The 23,036-nt window shown below is 36.5% G+C and overlaps 1 protein-coding gene across 2 annotated transcripts in view; it reads left to right on the top strand.

Moving 5' to 3' along the window:
- The window catches only part of LOC150096281 (transcription factor 12-like), a 620,086-nt gene that overhangs the window by 154,306 nt on the left and 442,744 nt on the right, over positions 1–23,036 (top strand). For both annotated transcript variants that reach the window (XR_016549910.1, XM_090408842.1), the window contains exon 5: positions 2,728–2,760. Coding sequence is in view for 1 of the 2 variants with exons in the window: in XM_090408842.1 (XP_090264968.1) it covers positions 2,728–2,760 (33 nt within the window). In the remaining variant the exon portion in view is untranslated. The remainder of the gene's footprint in view (positions 1–2,727; positions 2,761–23,036) is intronic.

Genomic DNA, 23,036 nt, shown 5'->3' with positions numbered 1-23,036 from the left:
GGAAATTGAGGAGGAGGGGATATTCAGTTAGTAGCCTTGTTATAAGAACATTGGCTGATAGTAGCTACTGAGTTGTGCTTGAAAGAAATGAAAGAAAAGGATAACATGCACCATACACAGGACTGCTGTGTATTAGAGCTGGCTGCTGTTGTGTAATTTATATATTGATGGTATAGTTCAAGTTATTAAAAGAGATATTCAGTTTGTAATTGAAGCTGAATTTGAGAAAGTAATGGCACAGAGCTCTAATGTGCTTTCACTTCAAGAGGATTTGAATAGCTTGAAGCTTTGGATAGATGGATGGGGGATATAAGTTTACTGTTGCCAAATGTGAAGTCAAGCACTTTGGTCAGACCAAATGAAATGGGATGTATTGTATTAGCAGAGTTGTACTTTAGGAATTTGAGTGAACAAGGATTTGGGGGAAGGGGTAGTGAGTTGAAGTTTAGACACACATTGCAGAACTTTAACACGTTATACAGAAAATAGCTGACATAATCAAAGAACACACACACAAGTATGGATAAGGAGGTGAGACTGTATAAGGCAGTAATCATGACATCTGAATTTGTATGTGCTTTGGTCACTTGTATATCTGTGTGATAAATTACAGAAAGTCCAGACCCAAGTGACTGAGACTGTCTCAGGACTAAGGAATTTTTGTTTCTGTCTCATTTCTGTGGAATGTTTAATGAGAGGACAGATTGAGGCAATTTGATCAACACACTTGGCAGATAGGTGGAGAATAGGTTATGTGATTGGATATATGAGTATTTTGAGTAGTCCATTAGAAATGATCTAATGATCATGTGAGTATAAGGAAGTGAGAAGTATATGTTTTTTATAGAAAGTAGTGGTAAATGAATAGAATGCAGAGACTTCACTTACTTTAAATGTGTTAAAGGCAAGGTGCGATATGCATTATTATTATTATTACGGACTACTCCAAGGAGTCCTTAGACTCATCTAGGGAGGTCCTAAACATGTCAAGAACTATCTAACATTTGTGCAATATCTATCATACTTTGCTTGGAACTCATTCACAGTCATGGCACCCACAACAGACTCAGGCAACTTATTCCACTCATTCACCACTCCCCAAGCAATTATGGTTCATAAGATTTTGCTGTTCTAAGTCTTATGACTTTTACAGAAGATTTGGAAATAATGCTAAGTTAGCATGAAGGTCTTCTAAATAATCCTTTATTCTCCTGTAGTCTGGTTCCAGTTTTATATAATTGGATGGTTAGTTTTCTATCTATAAGCCACTGCCAGTCCTAATGAATCTTTTTTTTTTTTAAGATAGACAACAATGGACAAATTTGCAGTAAAGTTTTTGCAGACATATTTATATGAAATATAGATTTAGTTTTTATTAATGACACATATGCATCATTTAGAATTCTTGTTAAGAAGTAGCATGTACTGGTAAACTTTATAATTCCGTTTAAATTAATGCTTGATAGGAAATATATTTTTTGTTTTGTTTTGTTTTGTTTTGTTAAGGTACATGGAAATCTTGTACCATAGCATAATTGTAAGGCTTGCATGTACTTTTGAGGTTGTGGGAGAGTCTTTTTAATTTATGAAACTGGTTGCCACAACTGTTTCACTAACTTTAGTAAAGCAGTTGCTTTCAGAAGTGGCAGGTGGATATTTCACTCCATGAATCCTTGCATGGTTTACACTTATGGTTTACACTTATTTTATGGGAAACCCTAAGAAATAAAATAATTTAAGAAAATTTTCTTTATTTCTTTCAGAATTTGAGTATACATATATGGCAGGCAGTATATTATAACTGGAACTCCACAACTTTACTTTTATAATAACTTTACATTCTACTATTAGGGAGAAATAATTAGCATTCAGTCGTTTCGAGAGGTAAATTGTGTCATCAGGTTCAGTAAGTCATGCTTTTCAAATGTTTATCATCTCTTCAAAACATAACATCTAGAAAAGAAAGCATGAAAATGCATAGAGTAATCTTGTACACATGGAGTTTTCTATCAAGAATCTATTGATTTCTGTTAATTAAGATGTGTATCTTTTTCAAGATAAATTGTGTAATTTTAGAAGTGTGGTGACTTCTTAGAGGATGCATAAAATAAAACCACTGTTCAACATGAAAACGTGCACATTACTGGATTGCAGAAGAGTGCTAAAATATTATTATTATTATAATGAGACCTCTTACTCATCATAGAAGGTCTCATTCAGTGAGCAACATATCTATGTACTTTAAACTCATTCATACTCCTAGCATTCATAACACATTCCAGTATAACATTCCCATTATCCACCACTTTTCTTGTAAAAGATGTAGTACTTTTCACTCCCCCCTCTTCACCATACCTTTACAAAACTTTCAGAGGTTGCCTCTCTTTCTTCCCCTTCCATCTCCCTGCTAAACTTTGCAATTTGTATTTCCTCCCTATACCCAACATTCCAGAGTCCTGGCATTGCCTTATTCACTCATCTTTGATCTTCTCCACAGTTTCCACATAGTCCACATGAGAAAGGATTTTTTACTCTTACTAGAATATACGATATATTAATAATATTCTCTATCAAAAAAAGTTATATAAATAAATAATGCTAAACTTGCAGTCAAGTGATTTTATATAAGTAATTGTGTTTTAATAGCATATCATTAATTCAAAATAGTCACATATATGGAAGATGATGTATATTGTTTGTTTATTTATTATTTATTTTTTTCTGCAGGTAATAGAAGCAGAAGATTTAGATGTTCAGTGGGTAAGTTTTTATGCTTGTATTATAGTTCTACTGTTATTTGCAGGAAATATGATGGTAAAAAATATTCATAGCTGTATTTAATCCATATCTGATTTCTGAATTTTTCTGAAATATCTGATTTCTGAAGTTAGAGCATGGTGAATCAATATTTCCATCCAATAACTGCAGTAATTTTCAGCAGTTAATGGAAATAAATTTTTCTAGAAAAATGAGTGTGATATGTTGAACATTGATGGCTAAGCTTCTATATAACAAAATTGGAGTGAATATTATACATTTCAGTATTTTGAGCTACATTAAAATTTTTATTTCTTTAAATTTTGTTAATTTATATGTTTTATACATGCCTATATAATTTCATTATTTCATGGTCATCCATTGTGCTTCTACTGGCTTGTGTCTCTATTTGGAAAGTTAATTGAGATCTTTCTCTCTAGTTATTGCTCTCACTCTCTCTGTATTTAGTCATGAAAGTGAGAAAAATAACATAATTTGTAATGCTCTTAATTGGAGTTTTTTCAAAATATGATGTCACTACAAGTTAGAAAGATACTTTTGGGCATTACATTTAACTTTCATGTATCTGATGTGATGAGAAACCAGTTTGCTTATTGGTTAACTGATTGTATAGTTAACCAATAAGTTATGTAGTGTTATATAGTGTTCTTCCACAAGTCAGTGACATGCTAATCCACATTATTTGAAGGATTGGTTATTTGGAGTTTAGACAGGGGGAGAGAGAGAGGGAGATCGCTGTGTTAACTAACTATGAAATGAACAGTTTCATTCACTATAATTTCTTTCTATCCTCTCTAAATTAACTGGTAAGAAGTGTATAGTTATTCATTTATTTTTATTTATAATTGTTATTATTGTAATTTCAAAATTATTGATGTTTCTGAGATTAAGAGGACTAAAACAGTTAAGGCTCTGCTAATTAATAACTATAAAAATGCTACATTCAGCTAATAGTGATTAGGAAAGTTAAGAGTAGCTATGGCATTCAACACTATAGACTTAAATATATGCAAAGATAAATCTCTTGAATTGCAGGCAATTTTAAGTAGAATGATACTGATATATTTCATATAACATATTTAATAACTGGACAAGAGATTATGAAGGCTGTACTAAGGAAGAAGTGAAGGGATTTTTTGAATCATTAGAGTAAGGCATCTTACATAAAGGGGGTGGGAGAGAAATCTGGCCTTCATTGGAGATCTGAGTAGGAAATGAAACCCAGATATATAGAAATGTTTGAGAAAATGTGAAGGAAAATAAGCAAAGCTCCTAATAATGTTTGTGCTTGCTGGATTTCTGTTCAGGACACAGATTAATACATCATTCATAAATTCATATGAAGAGAAGTCACAAAAAATAAGAAAATTTAATTGACAGTGTTGTTGTTGATAGTGATATCTGAAGCAACTAAGACTGTGAGGAAAGTGCTATATCTTTTCAGCCAAATCTTCTCAGAACCAGAGAAGATCAAATCTTCTCTAGCATCAACTTCAGAAGGATCTGAAGTTGAAGCCATCTGAGTTATGGCATCTCCCTTTGAAATAGAAAGTGATTAACCATTTAGTTATTTCATTTTTGAGCAGGATAAAAATGAATATCATATTGAAATTAAAAATATGTAAGAAAATTTTTAAAACAATCACAGTCCAGCATCTTTCAAATGTGAATTGTCAACTTAAATATACAAAGAAATATTATTTGTGTCACTTAATGGCCAAAGCCAAATAACTAGGAGGAGACCTCCTAGTTATTTGGCTTTGGAGACCCATTGCTTTTAAAGAATGAAGAAAACTGACAGGCAATTTTGACAGGCAATTCAGACCATGTGATGGCAAGGTGTGAACATTACCATCACATGGTCTGCCCATTAGTTGGTATCATCTGGATGCTGAATGATTGAGAATGGTAGTTTGGGACTTAGCCGACCAAATTGTACTCTCTGTTGGCTTAAACCAGAAATATGAGATTTCATGCCAATGGGGGTGCTGCCCAGCTAAACAAGGCCTTTGTTGTTTTTGTCAAGCAAGCAGTCAGAAGTCCTCTACTCGAACAGACTCAAGCTCAACATATAGAAGAACAAACCCAACATCACAAGAACTGAAGAGAGGAACCATTAATATAAGGAGTATTAATGGAAAAGAAATCGAACTTCAGAAGAACTGGAAAAGTATCACATGGACATAATTGACATCACTGAAACAAAGAAGACAAAAGCAGGTGAGATCTTACTAAATAATAAGTATCGGATGATCAAGGAACGGAAGGAGTAGCAATAGCATTCAACACCAAACACGAAAATAAACTTCTTGACAGTTTGAAACTTCTTGAAGGCAGTTTCAACTAGAGTTATGTGGACAAACTTCAAAATGGAGAAATGGACAATGAAACTTATTTGTGCCAATGGTACCACAGAAGGTTCTCCTAAGGAAGAAGTGGAGGAGTTTTTTGAGATGTTAGAGCATGCAGCTGACATAAGAAAATGGGAAAAGGTGGTACTTGTTGAAGAGCTAAACAGCAGAGTAGGAAGTGAATACTGCATACAGAAATGTTTTAGGAAAATGTAGAGAAAAAAGGACAAGGTTTATAATAATGGTGAGTGGTAAGTATCTGCTGGAGTTTTACTCAGGATATGAACTAGTCATTACTGACACCATGTTCTAACATAAAGATGTATACAAGTTCACATGGAGAGAAGACACAAATAAGAAAAGCCTCATTGATTTTGTTATTATTGATAGTGATATCTTCATGCTGGTACAGGATACAAGAATGCACAGATGATTTGAAATTTGAGGTGACCATCATTTAGTTTTAAGCAGGATTAAAATGCATATCACATTGAAAAGAACAGTATATCAAAAGATTTTAAAAAAGAATTAAAGTTGAGCAGCTTTTACAGGTAAGGTAAAGACTTGACTATACAAACATTATTGAAGAAAAAAATGAAACAGATTGAAAACAAGAACCAAATGTTGGAGTCTAAGTGGCAAACTGACAAAGATTCAGCATAGTTTTAGAGCATTGGCAGATGCTCTACAAAAATACAGAAAAAAATGTAATGGAGCTAAGCTATGCATAAGAGTAACTCAACAAAAGTCATGGCAATACTTTGGTAAGAATATAGAAGATAATACCAGGAAGGTGGCAAAGTGTTCTGGAGGCTATTCAAAAAAAAAACTTAGAAATGGAGTAGAGAGTACTGTAAAAATAGAAATTAAATATGATAAAAAAAAGTGACATGAAAACTGAAAATAAGGATATCCTAGATGTCTGGAGTAGATTTAAACAAAACAAGCAATGACAGAATAGTATCAGAAAATTTTCAGGATGATGCAAATGCAGGAGTGCATATCCATATTTGAGGTAGAAAAAAGCTATCAAAATATTGAAATGTGGATAAAAGAATTATTGAAAAGCTTTTCAAAACATTACAGTTATATGGGGTGAATGAAACATTCATAGCAATACATAGGAGATTGCTTGGATCAGTGCCATGGCATGTACAACTGTAAGGGCTGAACGTCGATAGAGCATGGGAAGTGGTCAAGGAGCATTTACAGGAGGTTATGGCTGATTGTATACCTAGGGTCCGAATAGTAAAACATGTAGGGGTTAAATGGATGAATAACACCATTAAGCTTGAGCTGCAAAAAAAGAAACAACTGTGGCGGGAATTTAAAGAAAGGGGTGACCTGCAGGCACACGAACGGTATAAAGTGCAGGCCAGAAGGGTAACGAGCGTGGTAAAAACAGCAAAATCCGATTATGAAAGGAAACTAGCTATGCAAGCAAAAGAGAATACCAAACAGTTCTTTCAATATGCTGCAAGCAAGAAAAATCTGTAATGGCAAAATGATTTTAAGGAATGACGATGGTAAGGAGGTCACTGAACCAGTCGATATAGTGGAGTTACTGAGCGTGCACTTTGCAAAAGTATATCATCCAGGTGGTGACATTGAAAAAATGAAGGAGCCATTAGTTTATACGGGAATTGTGATGAATGAAGTGGAGGTGAATAGTCTATTACAGAACCTTAATGTGAATGCATCTGTGGGATTGGATGGTATACCAGCACGGGTCTTGCGTGAAGCGGCTAAGGAATTATCAGTGCCCTTGACCATGTTGTTTAATCTGAGTCTCGGGTCTGGTTTAGTCCCGAAGGCGTGGAAAGAGGGGAAAATAGTTTCACTGCATAAAGGAGGATCCAAGACTATGGTTGCAAATTACCGACCGATCAGCATATCAGGAGTTGTTGTCAAGGTCTTGGAGAAAGTAGTCAAGAGAAAAATACAGGAATGGATTGATGAAAATGAGATACTGTACAGGGGACAGCAGTAAATCTGCCTGTAAAGGGTAGATCATGCCTGAGTAACATGCTCAAGTTTTATAACAAGGTGACGGCTGAACTGGATAAGGGAAATGGGTTTACAGTGATACTGCTGGACCTGGCAAAGGCATTTGACAGGATACCACATGGAATTCTAATCCGTAAACTACAACATATGGGAATGGATATAGGGTTGGTGAGATGGATAGGTGGGTGGTTGATGGAGAGATATCAAAGAGTGGTTTATTCAGGAGTGGAGTCCAAAAGACGGCCTGTGACTAGTGGGGTGCCACAGGGTTCTGTTCTTGGACCACTGCTGTTTAATCTGTTCATTAACAATATAGGGAAGGATCTAAGTGGAACAGTTCATTTGTTCGCTGATGATGCAAAGTTGGGGAGGGCAATAGTGAATGCAGAAGATGTCAAAGTCTTGCAGGATGACTTAGATAGATTGGAGTTCTGGGCTAAGGAGAATGGATGTCAATTTAATGTGACAAAATGTAAGGTTATGCATTTTGGGGTGAAAAGATTAGCAGCAGTATACCACATGGGTGGAACTGTACTCCAAGAGATTGATGAGGCCAGGAACTTGCGAGTGTTGGTGGATAGGGAGATGAAGTTTAGGGGGCACATTGCGAAAGTAGCTAAATCAGCTCATCAACTCACTTGGTTGTTGAAAAATACCTTAACGAGCAGAGACAAGCAAGTTATTGTACCTCTGTACCGAGCCTTGATAAGACCTCATCTTGACTACTGTGCCCAGATTTGGTCACCTCGGTTCCTTCTTGATGGAGAGGAGGTGGAGAGGATCCATAGGTGAGTGACTAAGATGATAGCAGGTCTATGAAATGAACCATACGAGAACAAGTTGAAGATTTGTGGGTTGCAGAAACTGGTTGATAGGCGGAAAAGGGGAGATATGATTGAGACATTCAAATTGCTAAAAGGATTCTATAAGATTAATTCAGAGGATATTTTTGAGATCAGGACTGGTGGTGGGAGAACTAGGGAACACCTATGAAAGCTGGGCAAGAGTGTGGTTAGCAGTGGTGTTAGAGCTGGGTTCTTTACTTTTAGAGTGGTAAATGAGTGGAATAAGCTGCCAGAGTCTGTTGTGGGTGCTATGACAGTGAATGAGTTCAAGGCAAGGTATGATAGATACTGTGAGAATGTCGTATAGTTGTGTGGACATGATGTTTAGGGCCTCCCTCAATGAGTCTAAGGACTCCCTGGAGTATCTCGAAAATAATAATAATAATAATAATAATAATAATAGTTTATATTTAAGTTGTCAGTCAGCAGTTAGAATTGAAGGAAATACAGGAAGATGGTTTAATGTAAAATCAGGGGTAAGACAAGAATACACATTATCTCCATCATCTATATGGCTAACATTCTGAAAGAAAGTGGCATTACATCTGATATTAGAATTAGAGATGTCAAACTTTGCTCTTTGCTTTATGCAGATTTTGTACTCCTAAACACATCTAGTGCAAGGATGGATTCTCTTCAAATCAGGATTCTCTTAACTAAATTGAATAACAGCTGCACAAATTTGGCATGAAAATCAGCAGTAAAAAACAATATGGGCAGGAACATAGGAAACTTCAGCTGCTTTCTCAATGGAGAACCTATAGAACAAGTAAAATATTTCAGTTGTTTAAGCACAGTTTTTAGTGTAGATGGCAAGTTAATTCCGGAAATATACGACAAAATAAGCAAAGCTGGAATGTCAGTTGAATAAATTTATATGGAATAAGAGAGAGAGAAATTAGTCAAACAACCAAACTAACAGTTTTAGGTTATAAATCTGAGAATTGAGTTAGAAATGAAGCACATGATCAAAGATTAGAGACATGAGAGAGTTCTGAGAAAGATTAGGGGAATGAACAGATGACATAATCATATTAAAAATGAAGACATTAGGAAGGAACTTGACATTGTTTGCATCCAGGAATGTGTGATTAGGGCTAATCTAAGGTGATATGGTCACTTTAAGGAAGATCATGTTGAGGTGAACTGATGCACTTAGAAGTGCTTTAAAATGACAAAATTTAAGAACTGACGATACTGTAGTCCTCACAAATAAACTAATCTGGAAAAAAACTGGTGATTAGAAGTTTGTAATTATGTAGACATAATTGTGCAGTACTGGCATGGTATCTTGTACATCCATTGAAGGTGGATATCTGAAATTTTATGATGATTTGATAATTGAAGCTACCAATTTATTACCAATTTTGTCACTGCAGATGGTCTGATTGAAACAAATTTAAATAAACCAGTATTGTTAATAGATATCTTGAATACCACATTTTAATAAATTTCATCCAGCCAGAATAGAATTATTTAACATCAGCTTTAATGATTTTTGTGAAATTTTGTCAGCAACAATTCACTCGAAGCCAAAATTGAGCTGCACCCAAAAAGATGTTCTTATATATATATATGAAAAACCTTTAATGACTAATACCGAGAGATAAAAAGATGACATGATATATTTGAAAAGATACTAACTAGTTTACTAGTTTCGTTGAATTGATCAACATCTCCAGGTATCACATTCAAAGAAGTATATAAAGAATTACAGAGACTTAAAATTGTAATAACAGAACAAGTACAAAAAGACAGTAGCGTGTTTGAAAACAAAATGCGAGCTTCAGTTCCAAACAAACGTATACTACGGGCTGTCGTGAGTGCGCCAGTACTGAACAGAGGCAACTTGTGCGTTACAGAGATTAAAACTCAGGCTGTTGTTGATATGAGAAGAATCTAGAGAAATTTCCCTAGATTCGACAAACTTTCTCTCGAGTTGATCATTGCACACATGGATGTTAGAAGTTTGAGTCCAGTTCACAATGTGTTGGCGGCCTTTGTCTGAGTTAGCTGAATCTTGGGGAGACCATACAGTTCCTGTTATGTGTTATAAGAGAACGTGGCTAGAGAGAGCGCTAGCTCTCTCTAGCCACGTTCTCTTTTCAGCTAACTCAGACAAAGGCCGCCAACACAGTACAGGTTTTTCATATTATTTCAACCGAGTAAAAATGAATTCTGAACACACACACACACACACAGGGTGTCCCTGAATTCATGGGCCCAAACGTGAGGGGAATGGTAGTACACACCGAAACCACCAATATTCGTCATAGAATATGTGGCCGCAAACGCAGTGAGGAGTCGGAAATGAAGGACAGACACAGGTTTCAGAGTGACATTTATTGGAGATCATTACAACAAATGCTTAAACGTCCCCCTGCCAATGTTGATACATGTGGCACAATGGTGGAGTAGTGATTGGTGTACCTGCTCGTAAACACCGGGCTTGTCGCACACATTGCCGTCTGCGATGGACAGTCGGGCTACCAGATCCTCCGCGGACTGCATGGGCGTCTCGTACACGACACTCTTCAAATGTCCCCACAGAAAGAAATCGAAACAAGAAAGATTGGTGATTTGGGGTCACGGGATGGGACCGTCGCACCCAATCCATTGGTTCCCAAATGTGGCATTAAGGAAACCAATGGATGTGGCAAGATGCTGACGCACATCCATGCTAAAATGGACGGGTGCCCCATCGTGCTGGAACCACATACGGGAGCGGATGGCGACTTGAACATCCTGAAGCAATTCCAGCAAAACCTTTTACAAAAAAATACGGTACGTTTGTCCATCGAGGCGGTCCGGAAGTAGGTAGGGTCCAATTAAGTAGTCATGCACAATCCCTGCCCAGACATTGACGGCGAACCGTTGCTGGTTCAACCGTGGACGCGTACCATGTGTACCACATCCATTGGTTTCCTTAATGCCACATTTGGCATTAAGGAAACCAATGGATGTGGCAAGATGCTGACGCACATCCATGCTGAAATGGACGGGTGCCCCATCGTGCTGGAACCACATACGGGAGCGGATGGCGACTTGAACATCCTGAAGCAATTCCAGCAAAACCTTTTACAGAAAAATACGGTACGTTTGTCCATCGAGGCGGTCCGGAAGTAGGTAGGGTCCAATTAAGTAGTCATGCACGATCCCTGCCCAGACATTGACGGCGAACCGTTGCTGGTTCAACCGTGGACGTGTACCATGGGGTTCTGGGCCGCCCACAAATGCGCATTATGGACATTGACTACGCCTTCACGTGAGAAAGTTGATTCATCTGTAAAGAGCACATGAGCGTGGAAATCGGGCTGTACGACACTTTGCTGCAGGAACCACTGGGCGAAATCCATGCGCAGGGGATAATCAACAGCTGTCAATGCCTGCACTTGCTGCAAGTGATAGGGGTGTAGCCCTTCTTCATGCAGTACTCACCAGACAGTGTTCCAATGCACACCCAGGCTCCGGGCGGCAGATCGCATGCTTGTACCTGGGTTATCTGTCACCATACACAAGATGTTCTCACTCATAGCTGCCGTTTTGAGTGTCCGTGCTATCCGGTATCATGTTGACTGACGTGGAAGGTGCCTGCCTCATACAGCTGACAGTGCATTCATGCAAACATTTTATGATTGGGCACACGGCGCATAGGATATCGCTCACGGTACAGTCTTTGTGCCTCTCTACCATTGCCCTCAGCTACGCTGTATATCAGGTGCATATCGGCTTTCTCTGCGTTCGTAAACTGCTCCATCTCGTGTGCGGTCAACTCTGAGAATGCTGGGGTTTGGCCGATCCAGCGCTTTTAAGCTGTGCCACCTCGTCTGCGTCCCCTACCGGCACCGGGCTGCGTTTGCAGTCGCATATTCTATGACGAATGTTGGTGGTTTCGGTGTGTACTACCATCCCCTCACGTTTGGGCCATGAATTCAGTGACACCCTGTATATAATTTTGATGCATTTTGTCCCAATGCACAACTACAAATAGTCTGATTGAAACAGAAATTGGAATCCATGACAAATTTTTGTGATTATTTCAAAACCAAATTTGAATGACATTTGTCCAGTCAGAGACTAAGAATAACTTGTGTACATATATATATATATATAGTTAGACCAATTTTAATTGATGCTTACACACTTAATTATTTATACCAATGATTCCTTAAATACTTTAACTGGTATGGTGATAGAAGCAACATGAGAATTATGAAAACTAATTAATAGTAGCATGGAGTAAATTAATGAATGAATGCACTAATTTCTTTACTTTACTGTTCTGAAGTTTTGCTTGGTTACCAGATCTTTGAGTTGGGCTGTCTTGGAAGTATGATGATATTGTGTGTGTGTGTGGGTGGGGGGGGGCAATAAATACACACACATTTTTTTTATTTTTTTTTATTTGAGATATCTTACAAATAAAGGGTTTAACATCTATAAAACATTAGTATCATGGGTTAGCCAAGGATAAATAGTACACAAACATGTTTGTTTTTCCTGCCACTACTGAACATCAATATATAAGTTAATGGTTTACTCCAGTTAATGAAACTACTTTGTAATTTCATTATTATTTAAATTTAAACTATTTTAACTATTATTTAAAAATAATATTTTGTATTCATGCATCTTCATTACAATTCACAGTAAACGTCAAAAAATAAACAAATTAAAGGCCATCTCTTATCTGTCCTGAATAATCTGTTATCTGAATATTGAAATGAAAGCCATTTTCACTTGCCCACAATTCCAGCCTATTGAAATCATTCTGCAAGTACTGCATATCAGCAAATAGCTGTATGTCACATGTCAAATAATTCCCAATGTCATTAATGTACAGATTGAATAAATATGCTCCCTATAACAAAAAAAATGAAGAGCAGTTTTAATGAGTTTTAAATGAAAGTGGGTCCTGTCCTTTGCTGATGTCTCAGCAGGTCGCACCATTCAATCGATTGTCAGCAAAGTTGAAATAAAATTTTTGCCGACATTACTTAAGAGTTGAGAAATTTAGCATCGTATTAAAATATAGATTATATTGTAAGGAGGAGGGGAGTATGCTGTCTTATTTTGTTTATTGTTTAAGGTTAGCTGGGAAATTCAGCCAAATTAACGCAGAATGAAGTAGGATTATGAGGCAGGTTGTCGTATCTCTGCATACTTACTCAGCAGTTTGCGCCGATCATCAGTTTCTCAAACTTCTTTCATATGTGCCCCATTTTTTAATATTAGTTTTTGTGGCGGCCCCCTTACAATTCTTGTGTTGAGACACTGACGAAATGCATAACAGTTAGCAAAACAAAACAAAAAAACTAGGAATGAATTAAACTTTTTGAATATTCATACAAATTTAAATACGTAATCAAATCTTTTGAAAATTGTATAGATTTGGCATCACTGTACAGACCGTTGAATCGTATCGACCTTTCGGAAACATTCGCGCGATTTTATCACGGGAAGGCTCGAATGTTCTGGAAATGTTTCTGCGAATATAAATGAAGTTTGAAATGGCAAGACAGCAGTAACAGTGTGACCAGTAGTGAGAAGTCGACGGTCGGTCTCATTTTACTTCTAGTCGCAACTACTGTGATACATGGTATAAACATAATCTTTTCTAGTCTAAAAAAAATGATAAATTTTTAATTGGACGTAAGCGGGCATCTGACGACTGTGGAGCGTCGACTTCAACAAATTCAGGTTCACAGAATATAACTACGAAAGTAAAATCAATAAAGTATGCAGCAGAATACTTAGATTTCGGTTTTACAAAGACTGCAGTAAATGATGAAGAAAGACCGTTGCGTGTTATTTGTTCGAAAATTTTTGCGGCTGATAGCATGAAATCGAATAAACTTAAAAAAACATTTGGAAACACTTCATAAGGAGTATGTTAACAAACCACGAGGTCTTTGCTGCCAAACTGAAATGTTTTGAAAAGCAGAAATCTAGTATTAAAAAGGCTTTGTCTGTAAATGAAGAAGCTTAACTAGCTTCTTACAAAGTTGCATATAAAATAGCTAGGTACAAAAAGCCCCACATTATCGGAGAGTGCCTAATTCTGCCAGCTGCGATTGATATTGTGGAAAAGTATGCTTGGAGAAAGTTTTACTAAACAACTACATTGCATACCTGTGATATATGTGAAGATATGCAGCAACACCTTTTGTCGAAGCTTTGTGACCAATTATTCTCAATTCAGCCTGACAAGGCAACAGATAGTAACAAGGATTGTCATTTAATTGCTTATGTTCGATTTTGCGATCGATTATCAGCAGTTGAAGAGTTATTATTTTGTAAACCAATGCCACATCACCTGAATTGTTCAAATTATTGGACGATTTTATATGCAAGGCAAACATATACAGTGGAAAATTGTGTTGGAATTTGCACTGATGGTGCTCGAGTTACGCCTGGAAGGTTTGAAAGTTTACAAGCCCTTATGAGAGAAAAATCCCCACAATGTATTTGGACACATTGCATGATTCATAGAGAAGCTGTTGCTGCAAAGGAAATGAGTCCTGGTCTAAACATTGTGTTAACAACAGTTATAACCGTGGTGAATTATATAAAAATGAGGCCCTTAAAATCAAGACTGTTTTGCAAAGAAATGACTGGAGCGGAACATTCAGCGTTATTATTTTACTGCGAGACAAGATGGTTATCACAGGGAAACTGTTTACAACACGTTTACGAATTAAGAGACTAAATAGCAATCTTCTTGGAAGAGGAAAATCACGAAGAAGCAGAGAAATTTAGACCACTTATTTGTGATGAAATTAAGCTACTTGGTGGACATATTGGAGAAATTAAATATATTAAACCTGCAACTCCAAGGGAGGGGAATGCACATCTTGGAGATGAGTGACAAAGTTAATGCTTTTTTGTAAAAAAACTAGAGATGGAACAAAAAAGATAAAGCAACAAAAATTAGAAATGTTTGCAAATGTGGATGAATTCATCAAAACCTACAAGGCAGAAGAGCAACACATCAAAGTTATTTGCAACTATTGAAAATCATTTAACAATGCTGATGAAGAATCTTAGAAACTGTTTTATAATCGACGAAACATAATGACAATGTACGAGTGGGTTAGAAACCCATTTCAAATTACCCCTGAAGGTTTCTCAAGTGAAGAAGAGGAACAATTTATAGACTTCACATCAAGCGGCGAAATCAAAAGACAATTTGCATCTAAATCGCTGTTTGAATTTCGGGCTGGTGTTGATGATGAATTTTCGGCACTAAAGTCAAGAGCTTTTCATGCACTTGTGCCATTTCCAACATCTTATCTTTGTGAAATCAGGTTTTCACAAGTGGCTGCCTTAAAAACAAAATATAGATCTCAGTTAAATATAGAAAGAGAACTAAGAGTGTCAATTTCCAATGTATCACCATCATAAGCTTTGTTCCGCAACACAGGTTCAAGGAAGCCATTAATTTTTAGATTCATAGTTTTAATTAGTTGCTCGGTATATTTTGCAATATTGAAATGTTCCCGTAAGCGTGACTAGTTTATTCAATACAGTGGATTTTATTATTTTATTTTCAGAGTGTATTTATGCTTTTATATTGTTTTTGTGTCAATAAATAGTTTCGTTAAATGCTTTTGTTTCAGTAAAGTAGTTTTTCCTTTGACTTCCACTTTCTTCGCCTCCCCTAGGTATTTCATGCCCCCAAAGGGGGTGCGCCCCATAGGTTGAGAATCAGTGCATTAAGTCACTGAGAAATTCAGCCTATTTGACTACGCTGAAGTGGGCAGTTGTTGTTATAATGGATTTGCTGCTTCTTCAGTCTGTAATGGTCACACGTTCAATCGTTATTATTATTCTTATGTGATACCTCATCGAGGGAGGGCACTACTCTACAACTCTCCGTCTCCACCATTTAATCCACCAACGACACAACACAAATCCGCTACTATCATCATCATCTACACACAACGTCGTATACTGGCCACCACCAAATTGTGTGTAAATTGCGTGTGTTCTCACTCCCGATTTGCCTGCATGCGAGATTAAAAATTCGCGTTTCCGGGAGAAAAAACCCTGCTATCCCGTATGAGATCGGCTAACTAACCCTCAATTGAAGAAATCTATACTGTATAGAGATTCCTCTCGTCAAGACGAGAATTGCACTTAAGCCTCTTCCAACCGAAGGGCGCAACTACTGTTGACAAAAGTTTGACTTAATTTTGGTGTTATTTATGATTGCAGTTTCTTCGTATTTGGACCAGATTGGAATGCGGAATATTAAAAGAGGAAGAGAAAGGAAAATTCTGTATACATCATCACAGACATCTTTCTAACGATTTGAACCATATATTTGTCGATGTTTTGCCAGATTTTTTTTTAAAGCGCTTCATAAAAAAAAAAAAAAGTGAAATATGTGAACGAAGTACTGAGGAAGCAGTAGGTTGGTTGCTATTGACTGATATTGTTGCTTTTTTTTTAATTTAGAATACACATTCCCTTCCATTCGAGCAGTACCATCACTACAGCAATAATATCACCAATATTAAAAATTATGCCAGTAATTAACTTCTTAACATCCGCCAGCTATATTAGGTATTTTATGCGTTATTTGTACGAACATTTACTTCAAGAAATGAAGTTAATACTATTTGAAATAATTTCGTGACTATGTGATATAATTTTTTAAGTTTTAAAAGAGGAGGTATACCGTGAGTAGACATATCGATACAATATTAATAACGGGGGAAAAAAAAACTCACGTACAAAGATTATTTAATAGTATAATTTTCGCCTGTGTGTGACGCGTCTTCAGTACATTAAGCTCAAATTAAACAATAACTGACAATTCCAAAAAGCGCCACCTAAGTAGCTGGTGTAAGATAACTAAAAAGGTCAATAAATTTCCTATAAAAAAAATCAATACAATAAAAAGTTAGGAAAGATTAGCTGATTTCTAAAGTTCTATCTCCCATAAAGGGGATGGACGTAAGCTGTCGGATCTGTTTAAGTTAGGAGAATGAAGTAGAGTTTCGCATGTTTCTTTATAAAGGCATTCCATGAGAAACTGACTTTTGTGAAGAACTCTTGTCTTCCTCCAGTGAACTCTGTGTCTAGTGAAGATGGCATGTTCTTTAAGTCCAGACTTTTCAGGTTTGAAGTATTCAATATAAGATTGGTATTCTTCTAGCCGAATAGAAGCAGATCTTCCCGTTTGTCCGAAATAAGATAATCCACAAGAGCACGGAATCTGGTAGACACCTGGACGATTAAGATGTGGAAGCTTGTCCTTAGGAGAAGTGAGAAAGGTAATCATCCAGGTGTCTACCAGATTCCGTGCTCTTGTGGATTATCTTATTTCGGACAAACGGGAAGATCTGCCTCTGTTCGGCTAGAAGAACACCAATCTTATATTGAATACTTTAAACCTGAAAAGTCTGGACTTGCAGAACATGCCATCTTCACTAGACACAGAGTTCACTGGAGGAAGACAAGAGTTCTTCACAAAAGTCGGTTTCTCATGGAACGCCTTTATAAAGAAACATGTGAAACTCTACTTCATTCTCCTAACTTAAACAGATCCGACGGCTTACGTCTATCCCCTTTATGGGAGATAATACTTTACAAATCAGCTAATCTTTCCTAACTTTTTATTGTATTGATTTTTTTATATTTTTTTTAGGAAATTTATTGACCTTTTTAGTTATCTTACACCAGCTACTTAGGTGGCGCTTTTTGGAATTGTCAGTTATTCTTTAATTTGAGCTTAATGTACTGAAGATGCCTGTGACACACAGGCGAAAATTATACTATTAAATAATCTTTGTATGTGAGTTTTTTCCGTTATTAATTTTGTATCGATATAATTTTTTGCAGTAACATAGTTAACTTAACATATGTTACAGTCTTAATCTGTACTGTTGTTGTAAGCGTTTATCCATAAAGCTAGGGAATAAGAAAATGCATTCGAGTAAGCTATACCAGGCAAGGAAACTGCATTTTAGTAACAGGAGCATGCATGTGCAACAGTTCCTTTCCTCCCCATTCAGTCCTCCCATACTTCACTGTTTATTTTCCTTGCACGATTTATGTCTCTACAAAAGGAAGTTTACCCTGCTACTTTTTACATCAGCAGTGCCATCTTTATAACCTAGAACTGGAAGTTAGAAATTTCTTTTCCATGATTCTGTCAGTAAGAGGGAACTTTATAATGAACATTATTAAAGAAAATTTGCTTGTGGACTTATTTCAGACACTTTTAATAATGCAGTATTTGTTAACCAGTAGTTCAATTTAATGAGTATCATTGAACATTAGTTTTCGTCTATATAACAAAACAGTCTTGTGTTTTGTTGTGATAGTTATCATTTTCTTTTGTTTCGGGTGAATATGACAAGTGCACAGGGCAAAATCATATTTGTTCAGTTTATTCATTCGACGAGAGACAAGCTTACGACCCCAGAGAATGAGACGTTTGATTTTCACAGGTAAAGAAACGGAAAGAGAAATTGCATAGTCTTACCACTCATAGATTATATGCTGATTAGCTTATGTCTCATATCAGTTAAAATAATTAAAAATAAACCTTAAAGGAAAGATCTAGGAAGAAAATCCCTAGATGCCAAAATCGGCTTATCCTAGATCGTGACAGAAGAATATCAGATCAGTTAAAATTGTTTAAACGATACGTTTAAACAATTTTAAACGAAAAAGAATATCAGATCAGTTTAAATTGTTTAAACGATACGTCTACAAGCGAGACAAAACAAAAATGTGTCTTATTTCTTCTTTTTTCTCGTCGTAATACTCAGCAACCACAACTATAAGGCAAGTTTCTACTGGCTTCTTTTTACGTTTTAGTTCCTCCACATTTCCTAGTGAATCATGTCAGTGAATAATAACACCAAGCATCCCCAAAACAAGTACCTATTCCCAATAAATGAAATGTATACGCAAAATGCTGATAATTTTATTTATGATTATAGAAGAAAAGATAGGTTGAGCATATGCATAATCTAACAAACGTATGAAGATGCGTCATCCATTTCTGTTCTTGCAGTTCACCTTTACTTGAACGAATTCATGTTTTATATATATATATATATATATATATATATATATATATATATATATATATACATACACACACACACACACACACACACACACACACACACACACACATATACACACACACTAGGGGGATCCTCCTCCCTGACGCCTACGGCTCCCCCCCCCCCCCCCAGTTCCTGTCTAGTAGGCCGGTTCTCCTTGAATTCTGATGACTCGAATGGGTTCCCCCGACGCCCATACCCCGAGTTCAGGACTGGTAGGCCGGTTCTCCTTGAATTCTGATGACTCGAAAAGGGGGTTCCGCCTCCCTTGCCCCCCCCCCCCCCCCCCGAGTTGCGGACTGGTAGGCTGGTTCTCCTTGAGATCAACAGTTTCACAGTTGATTCGGTTGTTCACTCTACAGCGCTATTATTATTATTAACAGTGAGTGACGTTGATGTTGCAATGTGGGATACCACGCCTTGGAATTTATCTCTCTCTTCTTCTCTTCCGTCTAAGACGGGTTGAGTCTTCTTGAGCAGGATCTTCCAGTCTTCTCTATTCCTTGCTGTTCGAAAAAGTTCCTTATATGTTCTGCATCCCGAGATGTTCTTTATTAATTTCAGCCAGGTAATTCTTGGTCTTCCAGGTCTTCTTTTTTCATTTGGAAAAGTATTGATTAGGACTTTAGGAAGTCTGTCTGCATCCATGCGTACAGTGTGTCCAAACCATCTCAGTTGTTGTTTTCTAATTTTTTCTATTATTGTCTTTTTATACAATAGTTCTTGTCTGATTGTGCTGTTTGTTTTCTTTTCTATCCAACTTGTTCTATTTATTTTTCTTAAGCATTTCATTTCAAATGCCAACAGTTTTTTCTCCTCTCTTTTCTTAACTGTCCACGCTTCTGCTCCATATATGGCTGTTGGTATAGTTATTGCTTCATATAATTTGATTTTGGCTTGTTTAGATATCTTGTTTGTTTTCCAGATTTTCTGTAATTTTTCCATGGTGGTCCATCCTATCGCTATTCTGTGTTTGATTGTTTTGAGTTCATCTATTGTTTCTGTTAGTTTTGATCCAAGGTATATGAAGTTGTCTACTTGTTCTATTTGTTCTCCGTTTAGGGTGGCTGAGATGGTAGTTCTGTTCCTCCCTATTTTCATCATTTTTGTCTTTTGTATATTTATTGTCATGTCATATGTTTTACAGGTTTCATTTAGCTTGTTGATCGACTTTTGTAGTTCATTTGGGGTTCTTGCAAGAAGGACGAGATCATCTGCATATTTGATATTATTTATGTTTAAACCGTTGACATTGATTCCAGGCTCATTGTCTATTGCTTTCTTTACAACTTCTTCTAGATATATGTTGAATAGGCATGGGGATATTGGGCATCCTTGCATTACTCCTTTTTGGATCTCTGTGGGTTCTGTTGTGAGTGTGTCCTTTTTAATTATTGCATTTGTCTTAGAGTAATATTTTATCAGAAACTGTATTATATATTTGTCTATTGCTTTTTATAGTAGAATTTTGAGAAGGATTTCTCTGTTGATGTTATCGAAAGCTTGTTTAAAGTCCACAAAACAACAATATAGTTCGTTATGGTCTTCCCAGCTGAGTTCTGCTAGTTGGTGCAATGTGAAAATGTGGTCTATTGTTGAATAGTTTCCTCGGAAACCAGCTTGTTCTATGCCTATCATTTCTTCGTATAGGTGTTTTTTAATCTATTTTGTATAATTCTTATGAATATTTTATAGGTGTGAGGGAGTAAATTGATTGGTCTGTAATTTCTGCGGTCTCTTTTGTCTCCTTTCTTGTATATTGGGATGATCTTTCCAGTTCTCCAGGCATCTGGAATCTCTCCTGTTTGTAGTATTTTATTGAATAGGGTTGTTAAATATTCTATTGATATGCTTCCTCCATATGACCACAGTTCAGTAGGGATAGTATCAATACCTGATGCTTTATTGTTTTTCATCTGTTTTATTGCGTATCTAACTTCTTCTTGTAAAATTTTTGGGTGATCATTATTTTCTTCTATTGTTGGCATTGTAGTTTTGTTTCCTTGGTGGAAGATAGTCTTAAAATGGTTTGACCAGATTTTTCTTATATATTCAATATTCCCAGTTTCAGTCATCTTGTTGTTTATCATTGTTACTGCTTTTGCTGAGAATTCCTTTGTAATTTCTCTTACAGTACCATGGAAGACTTTTAGGTTGTTTTGTTGGTATGCTTCTTGGCATTTCTTAGCTTTTTCTTCTAACCATTTTTCTTTGGCTTTTTTGCTTAGGTTATCAACTTTATTTTTTAGTGCTCTGTATTTTTCTCTATTCTCTTCATTGTTTTGTTGGTTTTCAAGTATCTTGGCCTCTCTTTTCTCTTCTATGGTAGCTATGATTTCTTGGGTTATCCACTGTTTGTTTATTTTGGGTTTGGAACCTAGAGTGTCTTTTGCAATTGATAACACTGTTTCTTTTCCTTCTTCCCAGTATTTTCCGCTGTTCTGTAAGATGGAGGGTTTTAATTTCAAGCACATCTGTTCTAAAAATCGACTTCTGCTTGAGCTATCTTTTAGTTTTGATAGGTTGATGTTTTCTTCTTTTCTGATATTATTTTTCCTGTTGAATTTTATCTTCACTTTGGCAGTTAATATTTCGTGGTCAGTGTCAAAATCAAAACTTCTTAATGTTCGTACATTATTTACTGATCTTTTCCATTTGTTTATGATGATATAGTCTATGCAGTTCTTTATATTACCATCTGGGGATGTCCATGTATATTTATTATTAGGGCGTTGATAGAACAATGTGTTTGTAATCATTAGATCGTTTGCTTTACAGAAGTGGAGTAATTGTTCTCCTCTGTCGTTAAGCTCTCCATATCCAAATTTCCCCATCACATCTTTGTTGTCTGCTGTGAACTGTCCTATTTTAGCATTAAAATCTTCCATCACTATCATGAGTTCTCTATTTTTGGGATTATCTATTTCCTGTTGTAGTTCTTCATAGAAATTTTCTATTTCTTCCTCTGAATGGTTACTGTCTGGTGCATATATTTGGATTATTTTAATTGACCTTTTTCTTTTGCTTGAAGTTTGGCTGTTATTCTAGGAGACACTGGGTTTATTTCAATTACTGAGTTTGTAAGTTTCTTTTCAATTAGTAATGCAACTCCTTCTCTGTGTATGTTATCTTTTCTTCCTGAGAAGTTACTGGTAAATCCATGAATCCATCTCCGCACCAATGTGTTTCTGATAAACCTAAAATACTCCATTTCAGTCTTTTTAAATTTTCCTGGACTAATTGTAATTTTCCGGGTCGGTATAGTGATCTTATGTTGAGGGTGGCTACATGTTTCACATCCTTGGCTGACCACATTGCTGATTTCTCACCTACTCTATGTGGTCTTTGAGTAGGCGCGTCGGTTGTCCCGTATGCAGTAACACTATCTCGGTTTGTAGACTTTCTCCTGCTCATGAAAGTTACTAGCATAATAATGTAGCCAGCTTGCCATGCCTCTGCTACATCCTTTGGTCCACGGCTCTTTATTCTTTATTCAGAGCAACCCATTTGGTTTTGTCCCATCCGCCACCCGGGGGACGCTCCTGGTAGGAGTGTGGTCTCCCCCAAGTGAAATTTATCAGATAAACATAATCTTCACTATTAACCATCCTGATGAGATGTTCACCACCATATCAATACACATTAAATAAAATCGGCGTTCTTTTTTATTGCAAACCCATCTTACATTAGCACTTTGGATGAGCTGAGAGTTATATAATCCAAAATCCTTGCTATGGAGACCAAACATGGCAGCCACTTCGGGCTTAAATTTCATAAGTATGGTGGTCTCGCACCAGGTGGCGAAATTCATCTGCTTCCTTGCTATGCTAATTTTGAAATATGTCTTTTGCCAATTTAATATCACCATGCCATTTCTAAAGTCTGTAGCTAAGAAAAGAACGGTTGCCGTTAAAGGAATATTAATTTAATGTTCACTGCTTAAGTCAGTATGGCAGATTGGATGCGTT

Source organism: Typopeltis vanoorti, chromosome 19 (assembly GCF_054136105.1).
Source record: "Typopeltis vanoorti isolate ZY-2024b chromosome 19, IOZ_Tvanoo_1.0, whole genome shotgun sequence".
Taxonomy (NCBI): Eukaryota; Metazoa; Arthropoda; class Arachnida; order Uropygi; family Thelyphonidae; genus Typopeltis; species Typopeltis vanoorti.
This window is presented reverse-complemented; position numbering and strand designations above follow the sequence as displayed.